General features: G+C 39.2%; 1 protein-coding gene across 1 annotated transcript in view; it reads left to right on the top strand.

Moving 5' to 3' along the window:
- The window catches only part of SYCP2L (synaptonemal complex protein 2 like), an 81674-nt gene that overhangs the window by 16474 nt on the left and 41585 nt on the right, over positions 1-23615 (top strand). The window contains 9 exon segments of the mRNA XM_064293496.1: positions 371-405; positions 1441-1583; positions 3682-3734; positions 4570-4615; positions 5644-5736; positions 5842-5902; positions 13818-13963; positions 14689-14759; positions 15582-15666. Coding sequence (XP_064149566.1) covers positions 371-405; positions 1441-1583; positions 3682-3734; positions 4570-4615; positions 5644-5736; positions 5842-5902; positions 13818-13963; positions 14689-14759; positions 15582-15666 — 733 coding nt within the window.

Here is a 23615-nt window from a genome sequence, read left to right on the forward strand (position 1 = left end):
ATAGAGTTTTCTTGGTTTTGAACTTTATGGAAGCAGATTGCCAGGCCTTTCTTCCACAGCACCACTGGGTGGGTTCAAACTGCCAACCTTTAGGTTAGTAGCCCAGAGCTTAATCATTTGTACTACCCAGGGACCTGAAAAAAATATGCATATGGGTCATTAATACATAAGCTTAAGGATTTTCATAAAAGTGTAATGTTGACATATGAGGAAATTCTGATCCGTGTTTGCTGCTTAATATGAGACAAATAAAAATGTCAAAAATGTACATCTTGGTTTTCAAATTAATTTTCAAATTTAGTGGCAGTATAATAAAGTTTTGCCTGTTCAGGTTCATTTCAGTAAAACATCATTTATCTAAATGTTTCAGGAGAGACCTTGCAAGGACAATTGTGACTGTTGGTGGTAAGATGTGTTCAGAATTTTAAATTTTAGAATAATAAGTCTTGGACAGGGAGGGTGTTTTGAGCATCTTGGAATTACGGGGACTAAACTATAAAGAATAAAACTGTAAAGAATAGTTAATGAATATTCATTTACTTACCAACCAGCTTTGTAAAAATTTAGCTCTTTGCCACTTTTGCTTCAAATATGTATATGTATATATACACACATATATATTTTAATAAACTAGAGTTACAAATAAAGTCCTCAGTGTCCATGCCCCTCCATTGGTAGAAGTGATCCTGAGCTTGGACTTTTCCATTCTGAAGCACATTTTCCTACTTTTACTCTGTGTAATAAATGTTAAACGTTTTTGTTTTGTAAATTAAAAAAAAAAGATTATAGAAATGCTATCCTTTTGTTCATATCCTCCTACCACTTGCTTTTTGCCCTTACACTTATCTGAGATTTAAACATGTTGGTATGTGGAGTTTTAGTTTCCAAAAAAAAAAAAAAGTTTCTATCAAGTCAGTTCCGACTCATAGCGACCCTATGGGACATGGTAGAACCGCCCCATAGTTTCCAAGGAATGCCTGGTGCATTTGAACTGCTGACCTTTTGGTTAGCAGCTGTGACACTTAACTACTATGTCATCACGGTTTCCAAGAAGTTTTAGTTTATCTGCTGTAAAATAGTGCAATTTATCTTGGGATTTTGTTTTCATAGCAGAAATCTTTTTAATTTTATTTTTGGCTGTTTGATAATGTACTTTTGATAAATGTACTGTATCTAAAATATAAAACCCAGAAATATTTATTGTTGAAAACAGCGTCACATGCCGACATATTGTTTAGATTTTTCTGCTAACTCTTTCTTAAATGTTGAATTGAAACTATTGTGACCATTGTAGATTCCATCTTGTTGCTTGTAACTATAAGACACATTACTAGTACTCTAAGGTGGGCTTCTTAGAGTAGCGCTCATCTGTGGAGCTCATTCTTTTTCTTGTTCTTTGTGCCCGGAATTATCCACATCTACTCTGTTTCTCACCTCTAGATTACGACCAGCAGGCTGCTATTTGTGAAGCACTATGCAGACTGGTGACTAAACACCTAAGGGATGACTTCGTACATGAGTGGTTTGAGGATGATTTCATTGCTGAAGCTTTCAAAGAGATTAAGGACCGAGAATTTGAGACGGTGAGACTTCTGGTCATACACATTCTGTGGAATCAGTATTTATTAAGCATCCGCTCAGTACTGTCCAGTGTACTAGGCTTAGGGGAGGAGTTTTTATGTGTGATTAAGTTTTCGTTCTTGAAGTTCCTGTTTCACACATGTTCTTAGCTGTTGTTGAGTCGACTCTTCCTCGTGGCTACCCCACATACGGCACAACGAAACGTGTGTGTTCCTGCATCATTCTCACGATCGCCAGCGTGTTTGAGTCCCTTGTAGTGGCTACTGTGCCAGTCCGTCTCACCAGTGGTCTCCCTTGCCCTCGCTGGCCCTCTGTTTCCCCAAACATGATGCCTGGCTCTAACAATTGATCCCCCTGATGATGTGTCCAAGGCAAAGAGAGTTGGACAATGCTTGTTTCACACATGAGGGAAACAATTTGACGACAATAGCAACAGAATATTTGTGGGCCACCCATGCATATACAGATAGGACCTCTTTATAGGTCATTCAGATCTATGTGAATTTGATGGGTCCAGTCCCAGCAAATGTCATGCAGTATACAGCAGTTTTCAAGGAACCTTAAAGGGTAGGGAGACTTGGAGAAGAGAGAATGTGTTTGCCTCACAGAGAACAGCTTGACTAGTGATGTCTCGCTAAGATTGGTGTGGTGTGCTCAAGGGGTGGAAGAGCATCATGCGGTAGTAGCGTTGTGAGACATTCAGCCTCCACTACCTGGAAGACTTGTCAGTGGTCTTCCATGCCCCCAGGCTCACTGTGAGTCTGACCTCAAGTAGCTCCAAAATAGCTTATGGTTTTTGTTCCCTATTTGTCTTCATCCTAAAATAGCTAGAACACTTTCCCTCTCTTTTTCAAAAAGTTATTAAAATGAAGGTTGGGATCTTTTAGGAGAAGGTAAAATTCTTCATAACAGTGTTCATGTCGAACAAAGCCTTTCTGCTCATAACTGCAACAGAATTAGGATTTTGTCAAATTTGAGTCTTTAAATATATATTAACTTTGACTTTGAGCATGTTGCCACATATATAGGTACTTAGCCAAGATTCACTATGCTATAAATGGGAAGAAAGACCATGAGTTTTTGGACTACTCTCCCAACTTGGGTTTCGTCCTACCTCCCTTACTTATTGAATGGATGCATACAAGCAAGTTAGTTGATTTGGGAAGCCTGAGTTTCCTCATCTGTAAAATGTGAGAATGAAGTGAGAAAAACTGAAAATGCCTGGCATGTTGTAGACACTCAGATGTTAGTTTTCCTTCCACTCTGTGTCATTCTCTTCTCTGTAGGAGAATTTGATGAAAATAGGACAAAAGTAATTATCCTGTTTCTGAAATCATGGTTCCCCCAGAGCCTCAGCATCTTAATTGAACTGTTTTTAGGTGAAAGACTCACACTGCTGATGTCCATTTAGGGCTGACTTTAGATGCCAAGTGTGAGGAGGGTTTGAATATGACAGCCAACCCTTGGTAACGAAACAGAACAAAATCCTGGATCAGTGTATTTGGCGTTAGAATTCTGGGGCAACACACTTACTTTCCAAAGAGCTGTTAGGTAAACTATAAAAATACTCTTTGTTCTTAGAATATAACCAGGAAGAGAGAACTCTGCAAGAAATGCAGTAGAGAACTCCTGATAAGGAAAACTGGCAATGGGTAATACACCCAGATAAATCCAAAATTGATGAGTTTTATGGGTTGTTGGTTGGTTGCTTGTGCTGAGCAGATGCTGGGGAAGGTTCTTACCCAACAGGATAAGCAAATATTGTAGTCTAAGTCACCAGTAAGATGAGTTTGTCTTATTTATTCTACCAACTCAGTGAAATGTGTTTGTGCATGTAACTTTTGGAGACCTAAGCATTCCTCAGCTGAAATCTCATGGTGAGGAGGGGGGTTCCTTTAGAAACGTGCCTGGAGTCTCGTCTTTGTGGTACAAAGTATTGTTTTAATTAACGTAGCAAACTCAATCCATGTGAAGTGTTGTGATGTTACTGGATTCTGGAATTTTAGAAGCAACACTGGCCTCTACAGCCTGGTAAGCATAATAATTTACACTGAACATCCTGAATTGTTTAAAAATAAGTTTGTATTATTTACTTTGAAGGACTGTAGACAGTTTCTCAATCACCTGAACAACAGACTTGGTGACCAAAGAAGGTAAGATATCTATCTGTGCATTACTTTATTTACTAGTTATATTCTGAAAATGTCTAACATTTAAAAAGAATGATCTAGAATGCTTTATTTTGATTTGTTTTAGGAAAGAATATAGGATACATAATTTACTGAGCACTGTTGAGTTGTCCATTGAGTATAAAAAAAAAAAATCAGACCCTGTCTGTCTGGTGGCTCATTTGAGTGTTTTAAAATTATCTCTGTTAGTCTTTTGGCATATTTATTTATGATTGGGAATGATTTTTAACACAGTGTCCTCCATGGTGCCCACAGATTTTATGAAGAGCAATTTCCTAAAGACTTGGGGACACTATGGACAGGTATATTATGGACAGTTAAATTCTTGATGAGAACCATTTGCTAAATTCAGTCCTCTTGTTGAGGATCTTGCCAAGCTGCTGGGTTGAGGGATAGTACCAGTAAACCTTGCTTGGAGTCCCCGTGGTGCAAATGGTTAACGCACTTGTCTGCTAACCAAAAGGTTGGAGGTTCGAGTCCACCCAGAGATGTCTTGGGAGAAAGTCCTGTCAATCTAGTTCCCTAAAATCATCCATTGAAAACCCTATGTGGCACAGTTCTACTCTGACACACGTGGGGTTGCCATGAGTTGGAGTTGACTGACAGCGTACTGGTTCTTTTGAACCTGGCTGTAGACTGCCAGATGGAGCTGTCCATCTGCAGGTTGAGACTCCCTGCTGTGCTTTGTCAAAAGCGTCTCAATGGCTTACCCTAGTTATATGCACTTGATTGTAGACCATCTCCCGGTTGTTTTGGGGCCCATCATATTTTGTTTTTTTAATTGCAAGGTTTGTTGCAGGGTCTATTCATTTCCGTGTATCACTGCTTTTGCTGATGGCCATGAGGTATGTTTTTCTCTCTTGGGAGTGGCGAGGGCGGTGTGTAATGAAACACAGAGTTAGGTTTATGTAGTCAGGTCAACTTCAACTCTTGCTATTGAGAAGGGCTTTTGAAAAAAGGCAGCCGACTTCTCCTGAAGATCTCTACTTTGAAACTTAACAGTTTCTCCTGTCTTCTCTTAAACCATGGGAAGGATGCATTGCCAGGAATTTTAAGGGCCCTATTATTACTATTTGGAGTCCCTAGGTGGTGCGAACAGTTGACATATTTGGCTGCTAACCGGAAGGCTGGAGGTTTGAGTCTCCCCAGAGGTGCCTTGGAGGGAAGGCCTGGAATCGACTGCTGAAAAATCAACCATTGAAAACCCTATGCAGCCCAGTTCTACTCTGACACACATGGGGGTCACCATGAGTTGTAGTCAACTTGACTGCAACTGGACTTTTTTTCCCTCTGGCTGTTGGTGAAGGAATTTTAGGGTGTATAGGACACATGTGAGGTCAATTCTAGGACCTTAGTCTCCTTCACCTTATTAGTGGGCGACATCATCCATACCGGACAGGATGGAAAAGGGTGATTTGCTTTCTTCATTCCTTCCGGTTGATGCATCCTGCTTTCTTTCTGGCGTTTGTATCTTTCTTTTTAGTTCTTTATACCTTGGACTGTATAGGCCAAAGCCAAGCGGTTTCTTTTTATCTTCCCCAACTTTTTTTTTTGGTTTCTAGAGGAACAAGGTCCTCCATTTAAAAGTCCCTCAACCTAAACCTCCTCAATTTCAGGGTAAAATCTAAGGTCTCTGAACCTTTACTCAGCTGAGGTTTCCTGGACCCTGTCTTCAGAACACCCAAATGGAGCATTTCTTTGAGATTCTTCTCCTCTTTTGCAGGAATGAAGGAGACAGTAAAGAGAGACCCTATGATATTAGGATCGTTCTGTCCCGGGAAAAGCATCAGTTCTGTTTTTACTGGAATAATTCTCATCTGACCCTTTAACGTGATTTTTATGTGTATAATCTTGCTGAAATGATCTCTTACAGATGAGAAAACCAGCGAATGAAAAATTAGAGAAATTTTGGATTGATTTCAACCTAGGAGGTCAGAGCATAACATTTTATATAGACAACGCTAAGGTAATGATGCGTAATTCCTGCTAAGACTTAAGTGATTAGAGATGGGTGACCTGCAAGCATATGTGCTCATGTCTTTCACCTACTATTTATTTATTTTTTCCCAAGAGTGTTCTGTGGGACCCGGTAAAAATTTTCAGGGAAGCGGTGACTAATTTCAGCATAACAGGTAAGATGAACATTTTCAAGTAGCCCCATATAATCCTGAGTGTTATTTCTGTTTCTGTCTGCAGTGTGTGTTGAGTCAATTCTAGAGCAGGGTTTGAGTGTCCCTTGGAAGGGAGATGTGGTACAATGGAAGGAGTGCTGTATTGGGAGCCAGGATACAGGTGTGACATTGCTGGTGACTCCTTTGCTTTGTGACTTTGGGGTTCAGAAAATAAATTACTTAACTAGTTTTTTTTTATTATAAAATGGTTATGGTAGCTGGACTTCTGCTCCCACAGAGTTATAGTAGTAGTGAGCTTGTGCGAGTATGTAGCATCTCTATTTAAATATCAGGCCTTTGAACCCACTTTTAAGCTTCCATCACTCATCTTCCCTCTCAGCTTGTAGGTGGATGTCTTAGTTATCTAGTATTGCTTGAATAGAAATACCACAAGTGGGTGGCTTGAAAGAACAGAAACTTACATTCTCACAGTTCTGGAGGCTAAAAGTCCAGATCAAGGTCTTGGCTGTGTTGATTCCTTCCTTATTGGTAGCTCTGGGTGTTCCTTGGCTCCTTGGCTTCTGGGCGATACTCACATGGTGCCTGTTCTCCTCTGTGTGTTTCTGTATCTGTTCTGGTCCTTTTATAACTCAGAAGTAATTAGGTTTAGGGTCCACTATACACTAGTATGACCTGGACTGATGGTTACATTACATTAGATTGCGTTTTGGAAAATAACCTGCTGTACCCAAGGCCAACTGATTCAGTCACTTGTAAATTACTCCATGACAGCAGCTGGACTAGTGTTTGGTCAAATAACTGGGAACCATAGCCTAGCCAAGTTGACACATAAAATTAACCATCACCGTAGGGCTAAGAAGCGTAAAATCAGGAGTGGTCTTTTTGTGGGTGTAGCAAGTATGTTGTCAGTTCAGTTTAGTATTTCAGCTATGATCATATTTGACTTTATTTCCTGAGTTGGGACTTAGACATTTTTTAAAGTAACTCAGTGTGTATAAGATTTTTTTTAAGTAATAGGTTTGCTAAAGAGTTAAAACTAAACATTATGTAATTATATCGTTATTACATGTTGATTCTTTCCACAAAGATTTGAGGCAGCTTACACCTTTACACCAAAATAATAGAAATAGAAAATTGGAACCATGGAAAAGAATAAAAATTTCTACCATGAAGGCTAATGTAAAATGGCTATTTTGGAGATTCAGATTAGATTCCTAGCTTCCTGGAGACCAGGTGAGAAGTGAACTATGACCTGTGACATGGTTCTTATCATAGAAGTGTCCTGGGGAGAGCAAATCTATTCTAGCCTTGAACTCTAATTCACGGTTCTCTCAGGAAATCACTTAGGGATAAGGTAATCCTTCAGCCCTTAGTTCCCGTTGCTGGAGCGTCTAGTATACGTGAATTAGCTGCTTTTAACAGGATTCTTAAAAAGGTGAAATTGTGACCCTTGCGCAGATGTAAAATTAGTATAAATTTATGTGTTTTCCTAGTTTATTAATGAATGAGGAAACCAATAAAATGTTACAGTTGGTTGAAAGGAGGATTCAAAGAACCACACATACACAGGCAAGACGGAAATGAATTTACAAATAGATGAAAAACTAGAAATTGCCTTCCACAGGTGCAATTCATTTGCATTTCTATGGACAAGATTTCATTGCATAATTATCAGTTTTCTACAATTTAATCAACCAGTTGCTGAGGGTGGACTCAGAGTCATGACAATCCCAAGTATGTCAGAGTAGAACTGTGCTCCATGGGGTGTTCACTGGCTGATTTTTTGGAAGTAGATTGCCAGGCCTTTCTTGCGAGGTGCCTCTGGGTGGACTTGGACCTGCAGCCTTTCAGTTAGCAGCTAAGCATGTTAGCCATTTGCACCACCTAGGTACTCCTACGACAACTTATAGAGGTGTAAAATAGCTGAAAGACAGTGAAAGGGTCAGAGAAGTATGTGCTAGACAGGACACCCGGTAGCTTTTTGGTTGGTTTGAAAGCCTTTCATAATTCCTCCCCATATAGTTCTTCTCAGTGCCTGTGAGAATTTGTTTAGAGTTTTTCCTGTTGGGAATTATTAGAAAAAAGCAGGAATTTGGGGTTGGGAATAGATTAGGAAGCACAGGGAAGCCCCAGGAGAATGGAAGGAAGAGGGAGGACTAGAAACCTAGATTTTGGAAGTCTGCTTTTGGCATCTGAGGAGGCTGGGAGCCGAGAGAACTGAGAGGGATGGAAGAGAGGGAAGCCGACAGTCTTACAGTTACAGAAATGAAAAGATGGTATATATTGAGTTGGAGGTGCCTCCTATCTGTAGTAAAGTAAAGGGGTTTATAAACATCTCATGAAAAATAGAAATCAAATATCATCACTAATTTATATAGCAATTACCTGTTAGTGTTACTAACCTCAGAAACCCTGGTGGCATAGTGGTTAAGTGCTACAACTGTTAACCAAGAGGTCAGCAGTTCAAATCCTCCAGGCGCTCCTTGGAAACTCTATGGGGCAGTTCTCCTCTGTCCTATAGGGTCGCTATGAGATGGAATCGACTCGATGGTAGTGGGTTTGGTTTTGGTTTTTGTATTACTAATCTAAGATAACATGAATGTCATTGCTATTTACCCTGCGGTGCCTTGGAAGACAGGCTTGGTGATCTGCTTCTGAAAGGTCACAGCCGTGAAAACCCCATGGAACAGTTCCACACTGCACCCACAGGGTTGTCATGAGTCGGAATTGACTTGATGACAACTGACAACAATGTGTATATCAGAGGAATTTATGGATGGCACAGATGACTAATGTGCTTGGCTGCTAACCAGAAGGTTGGAGGTTCGAGTCCACCCAGAGGAAGAAAAGCCTGATGATCTATTTCTGAAAAATCAGCCATTGAAAACTCTGTGGAATGAAGTGCTACTCTGTACACATTAGGTCGCCGTGAGCGGAGTTGACTGAGGGCAGCTAGCAACAGCAGCTTGTTGGAGAGTTGGTGCAGTCCTCAAGCTCTTTGTTTTTTCTTAAGTGGATAATTAAGAAGATAATGGCATACAACTCAGGATCAGGATCAGGAATTATGTAGGCAAAGTCTTCCTTCTTCAGTGCAGGACAGCTCTCTCAGCTCCTCTTGGCCTCTCGGGCCTCCTCTCAGTCTCCTGGGGGCAGGCTCCTCTTGGCCGTGCTGTCTGTCACCATCTACTCTGCCACTGGGGCCTTTCTGGGCCTGCCGCCACCCTTGACCCATGTTACAGCTCTTTTAGGAGGTTCCTTGCCTCCTCTCTCTCTGTGCTTCTTCTTTCTTCTTCTTCCTGCTGCTTCTCATCCTACTTTTTATTTTATTTTATTTTATTTTGATTGAGGTGAAAGTTTACAGAGCAAATTCGTTTCTTATTCAAAAATTTATACACAAATTGTTTCATGACATTGGTTGCAATCCCTGCAATGTGTCAGCACTCTCCCCTTTTCCACCCCAGGTTCCCCATTTCCATTCATCCAGTTTTCCTGTCCCTTTCTGCCTTCTTGGCTTTGCTTTGGGGCAGTTGTTGCCAATTTGGTCTCGTATACTTGACTGATATAAGAAGCACATTCCTCACGTGTGTTACCGTTTTTCTTATAGGCCTGTCTAATCTTTGGCTATACGTTGGACTTGACTCAACAAAAATGGGTTTGGTTTTTTGATTTAACCTTTGGCTGAAAGGTTAAATTCGGGAGTGGCTTCGGTTCTGAGTTAGAAGGGTGTCTGGGGGCCATAATGTCAGGGATTCCTCCAATCTCTGTCAGACCAGTAAGTCTGTTTATTTTGCGTGTGAATTTGAGTTTTGTTCTACATTTTTCTCCCATTTTGTCTGGGACCCTCTATTGTGATCCCTGTCAGAGTGGTCAGTGGTGGTAGCCAAACAGCATTTAGTTCTTCTGGGCTCAGGCTGGTGGGGGTTGTGGGTCATGTGGTCCATTCACCCTTTGGACTAATATTTTTCTTGTGTCTCTAGTTTTCTTCATTCTCCTTTGATCTGGATGGGATGTGACCGATAGATGTATCTTACATGACCACTTTCAAGCTTTGAAGACCCTAGACTCTAGAACATTTTCTTTATGAACTGTGTTATGCCAGTTGTCTCCTGAGACCATGGTTCCCAGGCCTCAGCCTCATTAACTCGGTCCCTCAAGGTGCTGGGATATGTCTAGGAAGCTTCTATAACTGTGTGTGTGTATATATATATGAATATATATGCTGTACATGCAAAAATATATATAAAATATACATAGCCTAATAACCTATATATGTACATGAGTATACTCTTGTACACCCTCCTTCCCCTACTTAGCTACATATCTGCCTATGTATCTGCTTGTAAGTTACTTGTTTCTACTGTTGTTATAGGGTTGTATCTGCTATAGTATTTACTATGGTTGCCTCTTTTTAAAATTTTTTTCCTTGTGTTCTCAAAGTGTCTTCCTTTATCTTGCTCAAGTTGTGCTGACTTCCCCTATATTGTGTGTTGTTTTTCCCTTCACCAAATTAACACTTCTTTACTAGCCAACTTGGTTGATTGTGTTGTTCAGATCTTCTGCATCTTTGTTGAGTGTCCTGCTAGTTGTTTTGCCATTGTTGAAATTGTTGTGTTAAAAGTCTCCTGCTATTATTGCAGAACTATTTCTCTTTTCATTTCTGTTAGGGTTTGTTTTATGTATTTAGGAGGTTTGTCGTTGGGTGTGTAGATATTTTTTATGGTTATGTCCTCTTGGTGGATTGATCCCTTAATTATCATATAATGTCCTTCCTTGTTTCTTATGATGGAATTTGATTTAAAGCCTATTTTATCACAGATTAATATTGCCACTCCTGCTCTTTTTTGGTTACTGTTTGATATATAAACAAACCCAGTGCCGTTGAGTTGGAAATATATATTTTTTTCCATTATGTGATTTTTAATCTCTCTTATGTCTTTGTGTCTAAGGTGTGTCTCTTGTAGGTAGCATATTTATGGCTCATGTTTTTATCCATTCTGTGTCTTGACTGGTGCATTTAAGCCATTTACACTTAGTATGATTATTGATACATATGAATTTACTGTTGTCATTTTATTATGCTTTTTTTGTGGTGTTGACAGTTTTTTTTGTCCCACTTAATTTTTTTTGTGCTGAATTCTTTTTATTCATGGGTTATCTTTCCATTTCCTTCATTTTTATCACTTTTGTGTTTACTGAGTGTTTTTGATTTTCTTCTCATTTTGGTGGGCAGGTTTGTTAGTTTTCTTTTGTGGTTACTGTGTTTAAAATAGTCTGTTATTTTTAGATATTGCCTTGGCTTCCTCTCCATATGGCAGTTCTGTAGCTACTCCATTCGTTCCTTCTTTTTGTTTAGAAGTTGTCATTGATTTCAGATTGACATCTCTGGTTCCCTGTTGTAGGTTCTCTAGCTTTTATTATTCTTTTGATATTTCTCTATCTGATTGGCATATTGGTGATACCATCATGTGGCTTTATCTCAGGTTGTTGTCTGCTGTCATTGATTCTGTATCTGAAGGACTCACTTTAATATTTATTGTAAAGATGGTCTGGTTTTTAAAAATTCCCTTAATTTCTGCTTGTGTGGGAATGTCCTCATTTTGCCATCGTATTTGAGAGACAGTTTTGTTGGGTATACGTTTCTTGGTTGGCAAGTCTTCTCTTTCAGAGTTTTATATATGCCATCTCATTGCCTTCTTGCCTGCATGGTTTCTGCCAAGAAATAAGAGCTTAGCCTCATTGGAGCCTCTTCGTAGGTGATATTTCATTTTTCCTGAGCAGCTCTCAGAATGCTCTCTTTATCTTTGGGCTTGGAAAGTTTGATTATGCTGTATCTTCATGACTTTCTTTAGGGGTCTATTCTGTATGGGGTTCATTGAGCTTCTTGTATGAAATCTTCTTCCCTTTATAATATTGGGAAGTCTTGCTAGCAAATCTTCAAAAATTCTCTCTTGTGTGGGGTTTTTTTTTTTTGGTCTCCTTCTGTTCTGGGATTCCCATCACATGTTAATTATTCCTCTTCATAGTGTCCCACATAATACTTAGGCTTTCTTCATTTTTTTTTTCTCGTTCTTTTTTCTGATTGTTCCTCAAACAAATTGGTACCAAGGATTTGTCTTCTACTTCACAGTTTCTTTCTTCCGTTGTTTTAATTCTCTTTCTGTGTCCTTTGATGGAGTTATCTACTTCTGATATTTTATTGTTAATCTCCTGAATTTCTGGTTGCTGTTATTGTATGATTTCTATTTATCATTTTGTTCTTGTATTGTTTTCCTGCCCCTTTATTTTGGTCATTCAGTTGAGCCATCATGCCTTGTTTCTTTATATGATTTGATATTGACTGCTGTCTCTAAGGCTTTAAGGCATTGCTTTATTTATTTATGATTTTTTTCTTTTGTTTTGATTCATCAGTGTGGCTGGGTCAGCTGTGCTTTGGTGATCGCTCATGTGGCGGCACAGGGACGTTCACTTCCTGCCCCCAGTTGAACGTGGCAACAGGAGGCAGGGCAAGCCCTCGATGGCTGTTCCCTGTGTGTGAGACGGCTGAGGGTGCACTGGGCAGGCACTATCCAGCGTACGGGAATGCTCACAGTTACTCACCAGGGCGGGAGACAGGCAAGGAGCAAGGCAGGCATCTGGTGGACGCTGAGGCGCTCCTTCTGTTGAGGGTGGTTGGGCAGTCATCTGGAGGTTACTCACTTTCCCAGCGATGACTAAATGTCAAGATCAGTATTTTGGGTGGTGACTGAGATTTACTCGAGACCTATAGCAATAGAAGTATTTAAGTGACTTAGCCAATATCACACAGACCGTGATTCCATTTTAAATTAAAATTTAAAATTTTCTAGTAGCCACATTAAAAAAGTAAAAGGAAACAAGTCAATGTTAATGTTTTATTTAGCCCAAATATATCCAAAATCTTTGTGCTTTAACATGTAATTAGTGGAAAAATTATTAATGACATATTATACTTTTTTTTTCCTCTTTTTTTTCACTTGTTCAAAATCTAATCTGTATTTTGTACTTAAATAAACACATCTCACTTTGGATCGCCACATTTCAAATTTTCAGTAGCTACACGTGGCTTGTGGCTACCTTGCAGGGTAGCCCAGGTCTTGCCCCAGGTATGTCTCAGTCTTTTCTCTTCTTTCCCTTCTCCTGTTAATTTGTGGCTCTAAGCTTTGCCTGCTCGTTCATGAGCTTTATTCCTCCTCTCTCTTGCTGCTCCCAGTTCAGCTTGAATTTACTGTGGCTTATTCCTGGAGTGTCTCTGAATTATGGTGTCAGCTATTTCTCTTCTAAAACTGATGACTGTTTTTCAGTAAAGGGCTGATGTCTTGGTAAAAGAGTCTCAAGGACACTTTTGTCTAGAAACAAGCCTCTTCCTAGAATGTTTCTATTTCTTCTCTTTGAGGGGGAGTCCATTGAAATGGAGGCTGTTTATTCTGTTTTTTGCATGTTGGGAACAGTGAATTTTATTTTGAATTGTAGAAATAAGTGAGACTGTCAGGTAGAAAGGGGGAGAGAGGGAGGGAGGAAAGCAGAGAGACAGATAGTGAGAATGACTATCGGGCTTAAAATATTGGAAAGTAAAATATGTACCTGTTGCAGACAGTAAGTTTGTATTCACAAAATTCTCTTAGAAAACTGATTGAACTGCAGGGTTCAGTCTATCTCCAGTGCTGTGCTGCTAAGGTAAGTTACTTTCTGTTTATGCAAGATCAACCACTTGTATACACACACATACGCATCTAATAGAAATAATTTCAAAGTAATTTTATTTAATATGATTTCAACTTTTTATTGCAGAAAACTGTGTACAGTTGACAAAAATTCCACTGAAGTTATTTAAGATTATAAATTTAAAATATAACCTTTCGTATATTGATATGCACTGGCGTATTTCATTTTTTGATAGAAACTGAGAAGATGAAAAATCTCATTATTTACCTAAAGAGGCCTGTAACTATCGGTGACAAAGAAGTGATGAAAACAGAAATCCAATTTGATTTGGAATACAACATATCACAAGTTGCCATTAAAGCTTTAGGAGAAGAGAGTCAGGTGACAGGTTTAATTCTTTTTTGATTATTTGAATATGTCTTAGTATGTTTTCATGTCTCTTAAATTTCCTCACGGGGTTTTGATGTGAACATTTGGTCAAGCAGAAGGCTGATATTTTGAATACCATGTAATAAGAATTGAGAGTTCTGAGTTCAAATCCCACTTCTTCATTTTCATGTAGCATCTGTCTTAGCTGTGTAGGACACAGACCCTCTTTGTGCCTCAAAATGCTTCATTCCATTTGTTGTGAACGAATGAAATCTTTTCTGGGATAATGTCACCTCTTTGCTACATCCTTGCTGATGTCCTGAGGTTACTGTCTGTGGGCTTCCTGGTGCTTCCTTCTCTCTCAGCTCCTATTGGACTCAAGGGAATGACTAGGGGTAGAGTTTCTTAGGGAGGTTCCCCAAAGTTCTCCAACTGGTCTTATTTTGTGGCAATGATCTGGCGTGTTATAGATTCCTACTGTACGCCGTAGGGTTTTCAGTGCCTGTTTTTTTGGCAGCAGATGGCCAGGCCTTTCTTCTGAGGCATCTCTGGGTAGACTTGAACTTTCAACGTTTTGGCTAGTAGCTGATTGCTAGTGCATTAACCATTTGCACTATCCATAGATTGTCTGTCTGTCTCTATATGTATTCACACACGCACACGCATACACACACACGAACAAAAACACACACACAAAAGATTACTGCTTTTAAAAGTGGTTTTGGCTTGCATTTCAGATGTTGCCTAAACAGAAAGAAGTTTCCTCAGAATTTATTGGTAAGTTTGAAAAAGAAGACTGAGACTCTTAGTAACCAGGAGAAAAGAGACAGGTATATTGGGGAATAATAAAATTCTTACTCTGAATATTCTATAAAAGCAATACTAAAACCCTAGCTGGAAGAGTTCACTGAAAACCTACGGGCATATAAGAATAATAAATTGTATTATTTTTTCTTTGGAGCAGCTAGTAGCCTTGAGTTGTTTTCCCCACCTGATAAAATCTCTCTTGTGGGTCAGTTGGAAATGAGAAAGGAGGAAAATGGTGGGAGGAGGGAGGTCACAGGTCCTTCCAGATACTGCTGAAGTCATTATAAGAAGGGCTTAGCTCACCTGCCACAAGGCAGGCCCTGTATTACTAGATCATGCGTGTCTTGTGAGGAGAATCCCTAGGTGGTTTTTCAGAGTACCAGTAGAGTTTTGGTTTTAGGTTTGAGGTACAACCTTTTTTCCACTCTTACCAAAGGATGGCTCTGTCAGCCATGTGTGACCTGCAAAGAGCAATTAGAGAGTATGCTGGTGTGGAACATGGTTATTATTATTCTTTAATGCTCTTTTCTTAATACATATAGTCAAGGCAGAAGAATCCCCCGTCCTAGATGGAGGTGACCAATGCCTAATAACTCTTCGTTTTCATGGCCCGAATGAGCCATCTGTGAGTACGGGAGGCTGGGAGGCAAGGTTCTGAACTTCGTCCACTAGGATGCTGGTACATAGAAGCCTTCTCTCCTGGCTTCTTCACCATTTTTTCCTGTGAGACCATCTCTCTCCTATTTGACCATCCCCTCCTGTAGACTATTTTTGCCTGTCATGTTTATGGTATTCTCTTCTCTCATTCAACTCGGCTCTCCAGCTTGAGTTGGCTGCCCTCTGCCTTTGAGATCTGGATATTGAGATGTAGGGAGAGGAGCCTAGTGTTGGGAGGATATAAAGTGGAGGTAAGAGCTATTTTATAGGTAGCCCTGGGAGGGTTAAACAAAAATGTACATAAAGTAGCTAACTCAGTGCTTGGCACATATAGGTTCTTAGTCCATTCTACATTTTCTTACAGGAGTACATTATACAGATGGGTGATGATAGTGTCATGATTTTTTAACAACACATCAGAGATTATTTTTCCAGACAGTCATCTTTAAAGCAGTCTCCTTGGGAAGTTGCATGCTTAGCCCAACAATACAGATATTGTTGGAGATGTTTTTATATGCCTTCCTGTGGTATCTACCTTAGAAACGGGGACACATTCTGTGATTATCTTTGATAGCGATTATCTTCTCCTGAGGGTGGATATGAATTTCTTTGGAAGAGTCAACAGTCATGTGGAGCCAAATCTAATGAATATAGGGGCCAGTATTTCAGTGTTCAGTGGAGATGCTTTTCTTATCGGGTGTAAAGTGGCCCTGAAAGAATTTCAAAAAAGGAGCTACAAGGGTACAGAACTAAATATATGTATATATATCTGTATATATTTGCAGCAAACAAATAGAGCTGATAGTCCATCTGGAAAATCAAAACTGGAGGATCCCCAACAAGGTCAGATATTTTTTACCGATCGTAAATACGACCTGGATGGCATTTTAAGATGTTTACTTGAGATGCTTAACAATTTTTGTTTTTAATTTTCATGGTTAGAAGTTACGGCAAAACTTGAATTTTCTTCAGAATCACAAGAACCATTTGATACAATTCAGATTCCAAAACTAAATAGCATCTCTAGGTAAGTGATTTTAAAAACAAATAAACCATTGAGATCATTTGTTAATATGAGAACTACAAGTTGACTAAGTCTCTTAAGTTTTCTCCCTCTCCTGCACCTAGTCATTCCCATACAATGAGAGAGCATTCTGTGCCATTTTTTTAAAATCGTACTTTAGATGAAGGTTTACAGAACAAGCTAGCTTCTCATTAAAGAGTTAGTGCACGTATTATTTTGTGACATTGGTTACCAACCCATGACATGTCAATACTCTGTCTCCCTTCTTGACCTTAGGTTCCCTATTACCAGCTTTCTTGTCCCCTCCTGCCTTCTAGTCTTTGCCCCTGGGTTGGTGTGCCCCTTTAGTCTTGTTTTATGGGCCTGTCTAGTCTTTGGGTGAAGGGTGAACCTCAGGAGTGACTTCACTACTGAGCTAAAAGGGTTTCCGGGACCATACTCTTGGGGTTTCTCCAGTCTTTTATCAGGCTAGTAAGTCTGGCCTTTTTTTGTTGTTGTTGTGAGTTAGAATTTTGTTCTACATTTTTCTTCAGCTCTGTCTTGGACCCTCCATTTGTGATCCCTGTCAGAGCAGTTAGTGGCGGTAGCCGGGCACCATCCAGTTTTACTGGACTCACTCTGGTGGAGGCTGTAGTAGGTGTGGTCCTCTAGTCCTCTGGACTAATTTTTCCCTTTTGTCTTTAGTTTTCTTCGTTCTCCCTTGTTCCTGAAGGGGTGAGACCCATGGAGTATCTTAGATGGCTGCATATAAGCTTTTAAGACCCCAGATGCTACTCACTAAAGTAGAATATGTAGAACATTTTCTTTATCAACTATGTTATGCCAGTTGAGCTAGATGTTCCCCAAGACCATAGTCACCACAGCCTTCAGCCCAGTAATTCAGTCCCTCAGGGAGCCTGGATGTGTCTGTAGAGCTTCCGTGATCTTGCCTTGGACAAATTGTGCTGGCTTCCGCAGTATTGTGTACTGTCTTACCTGTCACCAAAGTTACCACTTAACTTTTGTCTAGTTAGTGTTTTTCCATTCCCAACCCTCCCCTCCCTCGTAGTCATCAAAGATTGTTTCTTTTTGTGTGTAAACCTTTTCATGAGTTTTTATAGTAGTGGTCTCATGTGATATTTGTCCTTTTGTGATTTACTTATTTCACTCAGCATAATGCCTTCCAGATTCATCCATGAAGTGAGATGTTTCACAGATTCATCATTGTTCTTTATCATTGTATGGTACTCCATTGTGTGTATGTACCATAGTTTGTTTATCCATTCATCTGTTGATGGGCATCTAGGTTGTTTCCATCTTTTTCTATTGTGAACAACGCAGCAGTGGACATGGGTACGCATCTCTCTATTCACCTGACGGCTCTTATTTCTCTAGGACATATTCCTAGGAGTGGGATTGCTGGATCATATGATACTTCTATTTTTAGCTTTCTAAGGAAGAGTCATATCGTTTTCCAAAATGATTGTATCATTTCGCATTCCCACCAGCAGTGCATAAGAGTTCCAATCTCCACGCAGCCCCTCCAACATTTGTCATTTTCTGGTTTTTTTGATTCGTGCCAGTAATGCCTGGGTGAGATGGTATCTCATTGTGGTTTTGATACGCATTTCTCTACTGGCTAATGATCGTGAGCATTTCCTCATGTGTCTGTTAGCGCTTGAATATCTTCTTTGGTGAAGTGTCTGTCCATTTCTTTTGCCCATTTTTTAATTGGACTGTTTGTCTTTTTTGTAGAGCTGTTGGATTTTCCTGTAGATTTTAGAGATTAGACCTTTGTCGGATTTGTTATACCCCCAAATTTTTTCCCAGTCTGTAGCTTCTCTTTTTACTCTTTTGGTGAAGTCTTTTGATGAGTGTGTTTAATTTTTAGAAGGTCTCAGTTATCTAGCTTATCTTATGAAGTTTATGTGTTGTTAGTTATGGTTCGTATCCTGTTAATGCCATGTATTAGGGCCTCTAGCACTGATCCATTTTTTTTTCTTCTATGATCTTTATAGTTTTTGATTTATATTTAGGTCTTTGATCAATTTTGAATTAGTTTTGGTGTATTATTTGAGATATGGGTTCTGTTTCATTTTTTTGCTGATTGACATCCAGTTTTACCAGCATCATATGTTAAATAGACTGTGTTTTCCTGATTTGATGGACTTTGGGCCTTTGTAGAAGATCAAGTGACCTTAGGTGGATGAATTTACACCTGGGTTCTCCATTCTTCTCCATTGGTCATTGTATCAGTACCAGGCTGTTTTGACTACCATAGCTGTGTGGTAGGTTCTAAGGTCAGGTAGTGCAAGTCTTCCTACTTTTTTCTTCTTCAATAGTGCCTTACTTATCCCAGGCCTCTTCCCTTTCCATATAAAGTTAATGATCAGTTTTTCCATCTCTTTAAAGAATGCTGTTGGTATTTGGATTGGAATTGCATTGTATTTGTAGATTGCTTTGGGTAGAATTGACATTGTCACCATGTTGAATCTACCTATCCATGAGCATGGAATGTTTTTCCATTTATGTAGGCCTCTTTTTATTTCTTGCAGTAGTGCTTTGTAGTTTTCTTTGTATAGGTCTTTTACTTGACTAGTAAGATTTATTCCTAAGTATTTTATTAAAAAAAATTTTTTTTTTTATTATAAATGATATTGTTTTTCTGATTACCTTTTTCTCATTCTCTTTATTGATGTATAAGACTTCAACTGACTTTTGTATTTTTATCTTGTATTGTGCTACTATGCTGAATCTTTCTTCTAGTTCCAGTAGTTTTCTTGTGGAGTCCTTTGGGTTTTCTATGTACAGTTCACATCATCCACAAAAAGGGACAGTTTTACTTCTTCATTACCAATTTGGATATCCCTTATTTCTTTTTCTTACCTTATTGCTCTAGCTTCGAATCCACCAGGCGCTCCTTGAAAACTCTGTGGGGCAGTTCTACTCTGTCCTATAGGGTCGGTATGAGTCGAAATCGACTCAATGGCAGTGGGTTTGGTTTTTTTTGTCATTGCTGTACCTAGGACTTCAGCACAAGGTTAAATAGGAGCAGTAATAATGGGCATCCTTGTCCTGTTCCTCTTCTCAAGGGGAGTATTTTCAGCCTCTCTCCATTCAGAATGATTTTAGCTGTTGGTTGTATAGATGCCCTTAATTATGTTGAGGAATTTTAGTGAGAGTTCTTTTATCAGAAATGGGTGTGGGAATTTCTCAAATCCCTCTTCTGCTTCAACTGAGATGATCATGTGTTTCTTTTATTTATATGGTGAACTACCGTGATTGATTTTCTAATATTGAACCATCCTTGCATACCTAGTATGAATCCTACATGGTTGTGGTGTATTTTTTTTTTTGGATATGATGCTGAGTTTTATTGTTTGGAATTTGGTTGAGAATTTTTACATCTATGTTCATGAGAGATATTGGTTTGTAATTTTCTTTTTGTGTGGTGTCTGTGCCTTGTTTTGGTATCAGGGTTATGCTGGCTTTGTAGAATGAATTTGGAAGTATCCCTTCCTTTTCTATATTCTGAAATAGTTTGAGTAGTACTGGTGTAAACTGTTCTCTGAATGTTTGGTAGAATTCTCCAGTGAAACCATCTGGGCCAGGGCTTTTTGTATTGGGAGTTTTTTAAATTACCTTTTCAGCCTCTTCCCTTGTTATGGATCTGTTCAGATTTTCAATATCATTTGGTGTTAGTTTGGGTAGGTAGTGTGTTTCTAGAATTTGTCCATTTCCTCTAGGTTTTCAAATTTGTTCAGGATAGCTTTTCATAGTACTCTGTTATGATCCTTTTTATTTCAGTTAGGTCTGTTGTAGTGTCACCCATTTCATTCCTTATTTGGGTTCTTTGTATCCTCTCCTGTTTTTCTTTTGTCAGTTTGGCCAGTGGTTTGTCGATTTTGTTGATCCTTTCACAGAACCAACTTTTGGTTTATTGATTCTTTCTATTGTTTTTCTATTCTCTGTTTCACTTATTTCTGCTCCGATCTTTCTTCTGGTGGCTGTGGGCTTCTTTCGCTGTTCTCTTTTTATTTGTTTGAGTTGTGTAACTAATGATGTCATTCTGTCCCTTTCTTCATTTTTGATGTGTGCATCTATTGCTATAAATTGGCCTCTGAGCAGTGCCTTTGCTGTGTTCCAAAGGTTTTGGTATGATGTGGTTTCATTCTCGTTTGATTCTAGGAATTTTTCGATTCCATCTTTGATTTCTTTTATTACCCAGTGGTTTTTAAGCAGGGTGTTATTCAGTTTCCATGTAACTGATTTTTTTTTCCTGGCTCTTCCTGTTGTTAGTTTCTACTTTGGTGGCATTATGATCAGAGAAGATACTTTGTATTGTCTCAGTGTTTTGGATTTTATTGAGGGTTGCTTGGTGGCCTAAGATGTGGTCTGTTCTGGAGGTCTGTCCATGTGCAATGGAAAAGAGTGTATACTTTGTAGCTGTTGGGTGGAGTGTTCTATATACGTGTATGAGGTCAAATTGGCTGATTCTAGCCTTTAAATCTTCTGTATCTTTGTCGTGTTTCTTTCTAGATGTTCTGACCTTTATGAGAGTGATGTGTTGAAGTCTCCTATTATTATTATGGAACTATAAGTTTCTCTTTTTAGTGCTGTTAGAGTTTGTTTTATATATTTTGGAGCCCTGTCATTGGGTGCGTAGGTATTTATGGTTGTGTCTTCATGATGGATTGTCAGGTTAATCATTATATAATGTCCTTCTTTGTCTTTTATGGTAGATTTTTTTTTAACGTCCATTTTGTCTGAGATTCGTATTGCCACTGTTCTTTTTCGGTAGCTGTTGGCTTGATGTTTTTTTTTCCCATCCTTTGGTTTTTAATAAATTTATGTCTTTGTTTCTAACGTGTGCCTCTTGTAGACAGCATATTGATGGATCCTGTTTTTTAGTCCATTCTGTCACTCTCTCTTTATGGGTGCATTTAGACCATCTACATTCAGTGTAATTATTGATAGGTATGAGTGTATTGCTGTCATTTTGTAGTGCTTTTTTTCGTGATGCTGATGTTTTCTTTGTTCCTCTTACTCTCCTGTGCTGAGTTCCTTTTGTTTGTGGATTTTTTTTTTCATTTCTTTTGTTTTTGTAGATTTTGTGTTTACTGAGACTTTGTTTCTTTTTTTCTTTATTTTGATGAGTAGGTTTGTGAACTTTTTTTGTGGTTACCTTAAAATTTACCCTTATCTTCCTAAGTTTGAACCAGTCTTTTATTACTTGGTATCACCTTGCCTTTCTCTCCATTAGAAAGTTCTATACCTATACCATTTATTCTCTCTTTTATTCTGACATTGTTGTCATTTACAGATTAACCTCTTTGGGTCCAGGTTGTAAATCTTTTAGTTTTGATTAATCCTTGAGAGTTCTTTACCCAGGTTGGTATCTGGCTCTTGTGGTTTTGTGTCCTAGATTCAGGCTGTCGGATGATGTTTTGTTCTCTAACCAAAGGACTCCCTTTAATAATTCTTGTAAGTTTGATTTGGTTTTTACACATTCCCTTAATTTCTGTTTATCTGGAAATGTCCTAATTCATCATCTTATTTGAGCGAGAGTTTTGCAGTATGTATTTTTCTTGTTTGGCAATTTTTTTCCCTCAAGGTTTTGTGTATGTCATCCCATTGCATTCTTGTCTGCGTGGTTTCTGCCAGATAATCAGAGCTTAGTCTTCTTGTTTCTCCTCTGTATGTAACTTTTTGTTTTTCTTGAGCTGCTCTCAGGATTCGTTTTTTGTCTTTGGTTTTAGTGAGTGTGATTGTGATATGTCTTGGTGATTTTCTTTTGGGGTCTGTCATGGATCGAATTGTGTCCCCAGAAATATCTGTCAAAGTAGTATGCAAGTATTTGTCTTCAATTTTCCTGAACTTGTGTTCCATTGTTTCAGACCTGCTCTTCAGACCTTCTCTGACACTGTCCATTTCTGAAATCTTGTTTATCTTTTGGATTTCTAATTGCTGTTTTTGGTATGATTTCTAGTTGTGAATTTATTTTGACATTTTTTTCCTGTATTATTTTCCTGAATTCTTCCATTGTTTTGTCTGTCTTTTCCATGATTTTGTCTATTTTTCTCCCCTCAATTTTTTCTGCTTTTTCCTTCAACTTTTGGATAGCTTTGAATATTAGAGATTTGAATTCCCTATCAGGTAGGTCTGGTACTATTTCTTCTACTGGATGGTTATCTGGTGTTTTATTCTGGATATTTACTGGAACCATCCTGTCCTTTTTTAAAATATTTTTTGATAGCGTCTGCTGTCTTTGGGACATTCAGTAGTTATCATCATTGTTTTTTGCTCATAGATTTGTTTGTTTCATCCTAATTTTTTGTTTTATTTGGTTATGTGTGAGCAGACAGACTGGGCATTCTTTGTTGTTTGCTTGTCTGTGGCCATGATGCTTCTCACTACCTTGTCCAATGGGCAGGACCAGTCGCTCATCTATGGTGCAGCAGGGCAGGTCCAGTGGAAGGGGAGGGGCTGGGGTGGGTTGTTTGTGGCACTTACTGGGACTGACAAGCAGGCTGGGAGTTCAGTGCAGGGGCAAGCTCCTGTAGGCCATGCCTCTGCTGCTCAGGGGTGTGATGTTCAGCACATGGTGCAGGTAGGTAGGAGAGGAGATTGTGATGTGTCTGATTAAGTGGGTGTGGGAAAGAAGAGAATCAGAAGACAAAAAAAAAAAGAAAGTGCTGAGGGAGCCTGTCGTTGGAGTGGCATAGACCCATAGAAGCCATGTGCGGTGTCTTTCTAGTCACATGGTGAGGCACAACCTGTCAAGAAGGGACTGCTACAGCACATGCAGGTAGAAGGGCAGGAGAAAGGAAGGAATGGAAAGAGAGATAAGAACGTAGATTTAAAAAAAAAGAAGAGAAAGGCACATGTGGCTAAGCGATCAGGAGAAAGGAATGGAAGAGGAATGTAGAGAAAAAGAAGAAACTGAGAAAAAAAGAAGGAAAAAAAGAAAGATGCCAGGTGGCTGGGAGGAAGGGAAGGAAGGTAGAGAGAGACAAGAAACTGAGAAAAAAAAGTAGAAAGAAGAAAGGAAAAAAAATGCCTCAAGGGAGCCTACCAGAAATGGGTCCCTAGCCAAGTGGCACTGCACAGCCCACCCAGAAGGAGCAGAGGTAGCACACAAAGCACTAGGTGTTCAGGAGAAGGGTAAGGAAGGGAGGTAGAGAGAGACAAGAAACC

The sequence above is a fragment of the Loxodonta africana genome, chromosome 1, assembly GCF_030014295.1.
Source record: "Loxodonta africana isolate mLoxAfr1 chromosome 1, mLoxAfr1.hap2, whole genome shotgun sequence".
NCBI classification, from domain to species: Eukaryota; Metazoa; Chordata; class Mammalia; order Proboscidea; family Elephantidae; genus Loxodonta; species Loxodonta africana.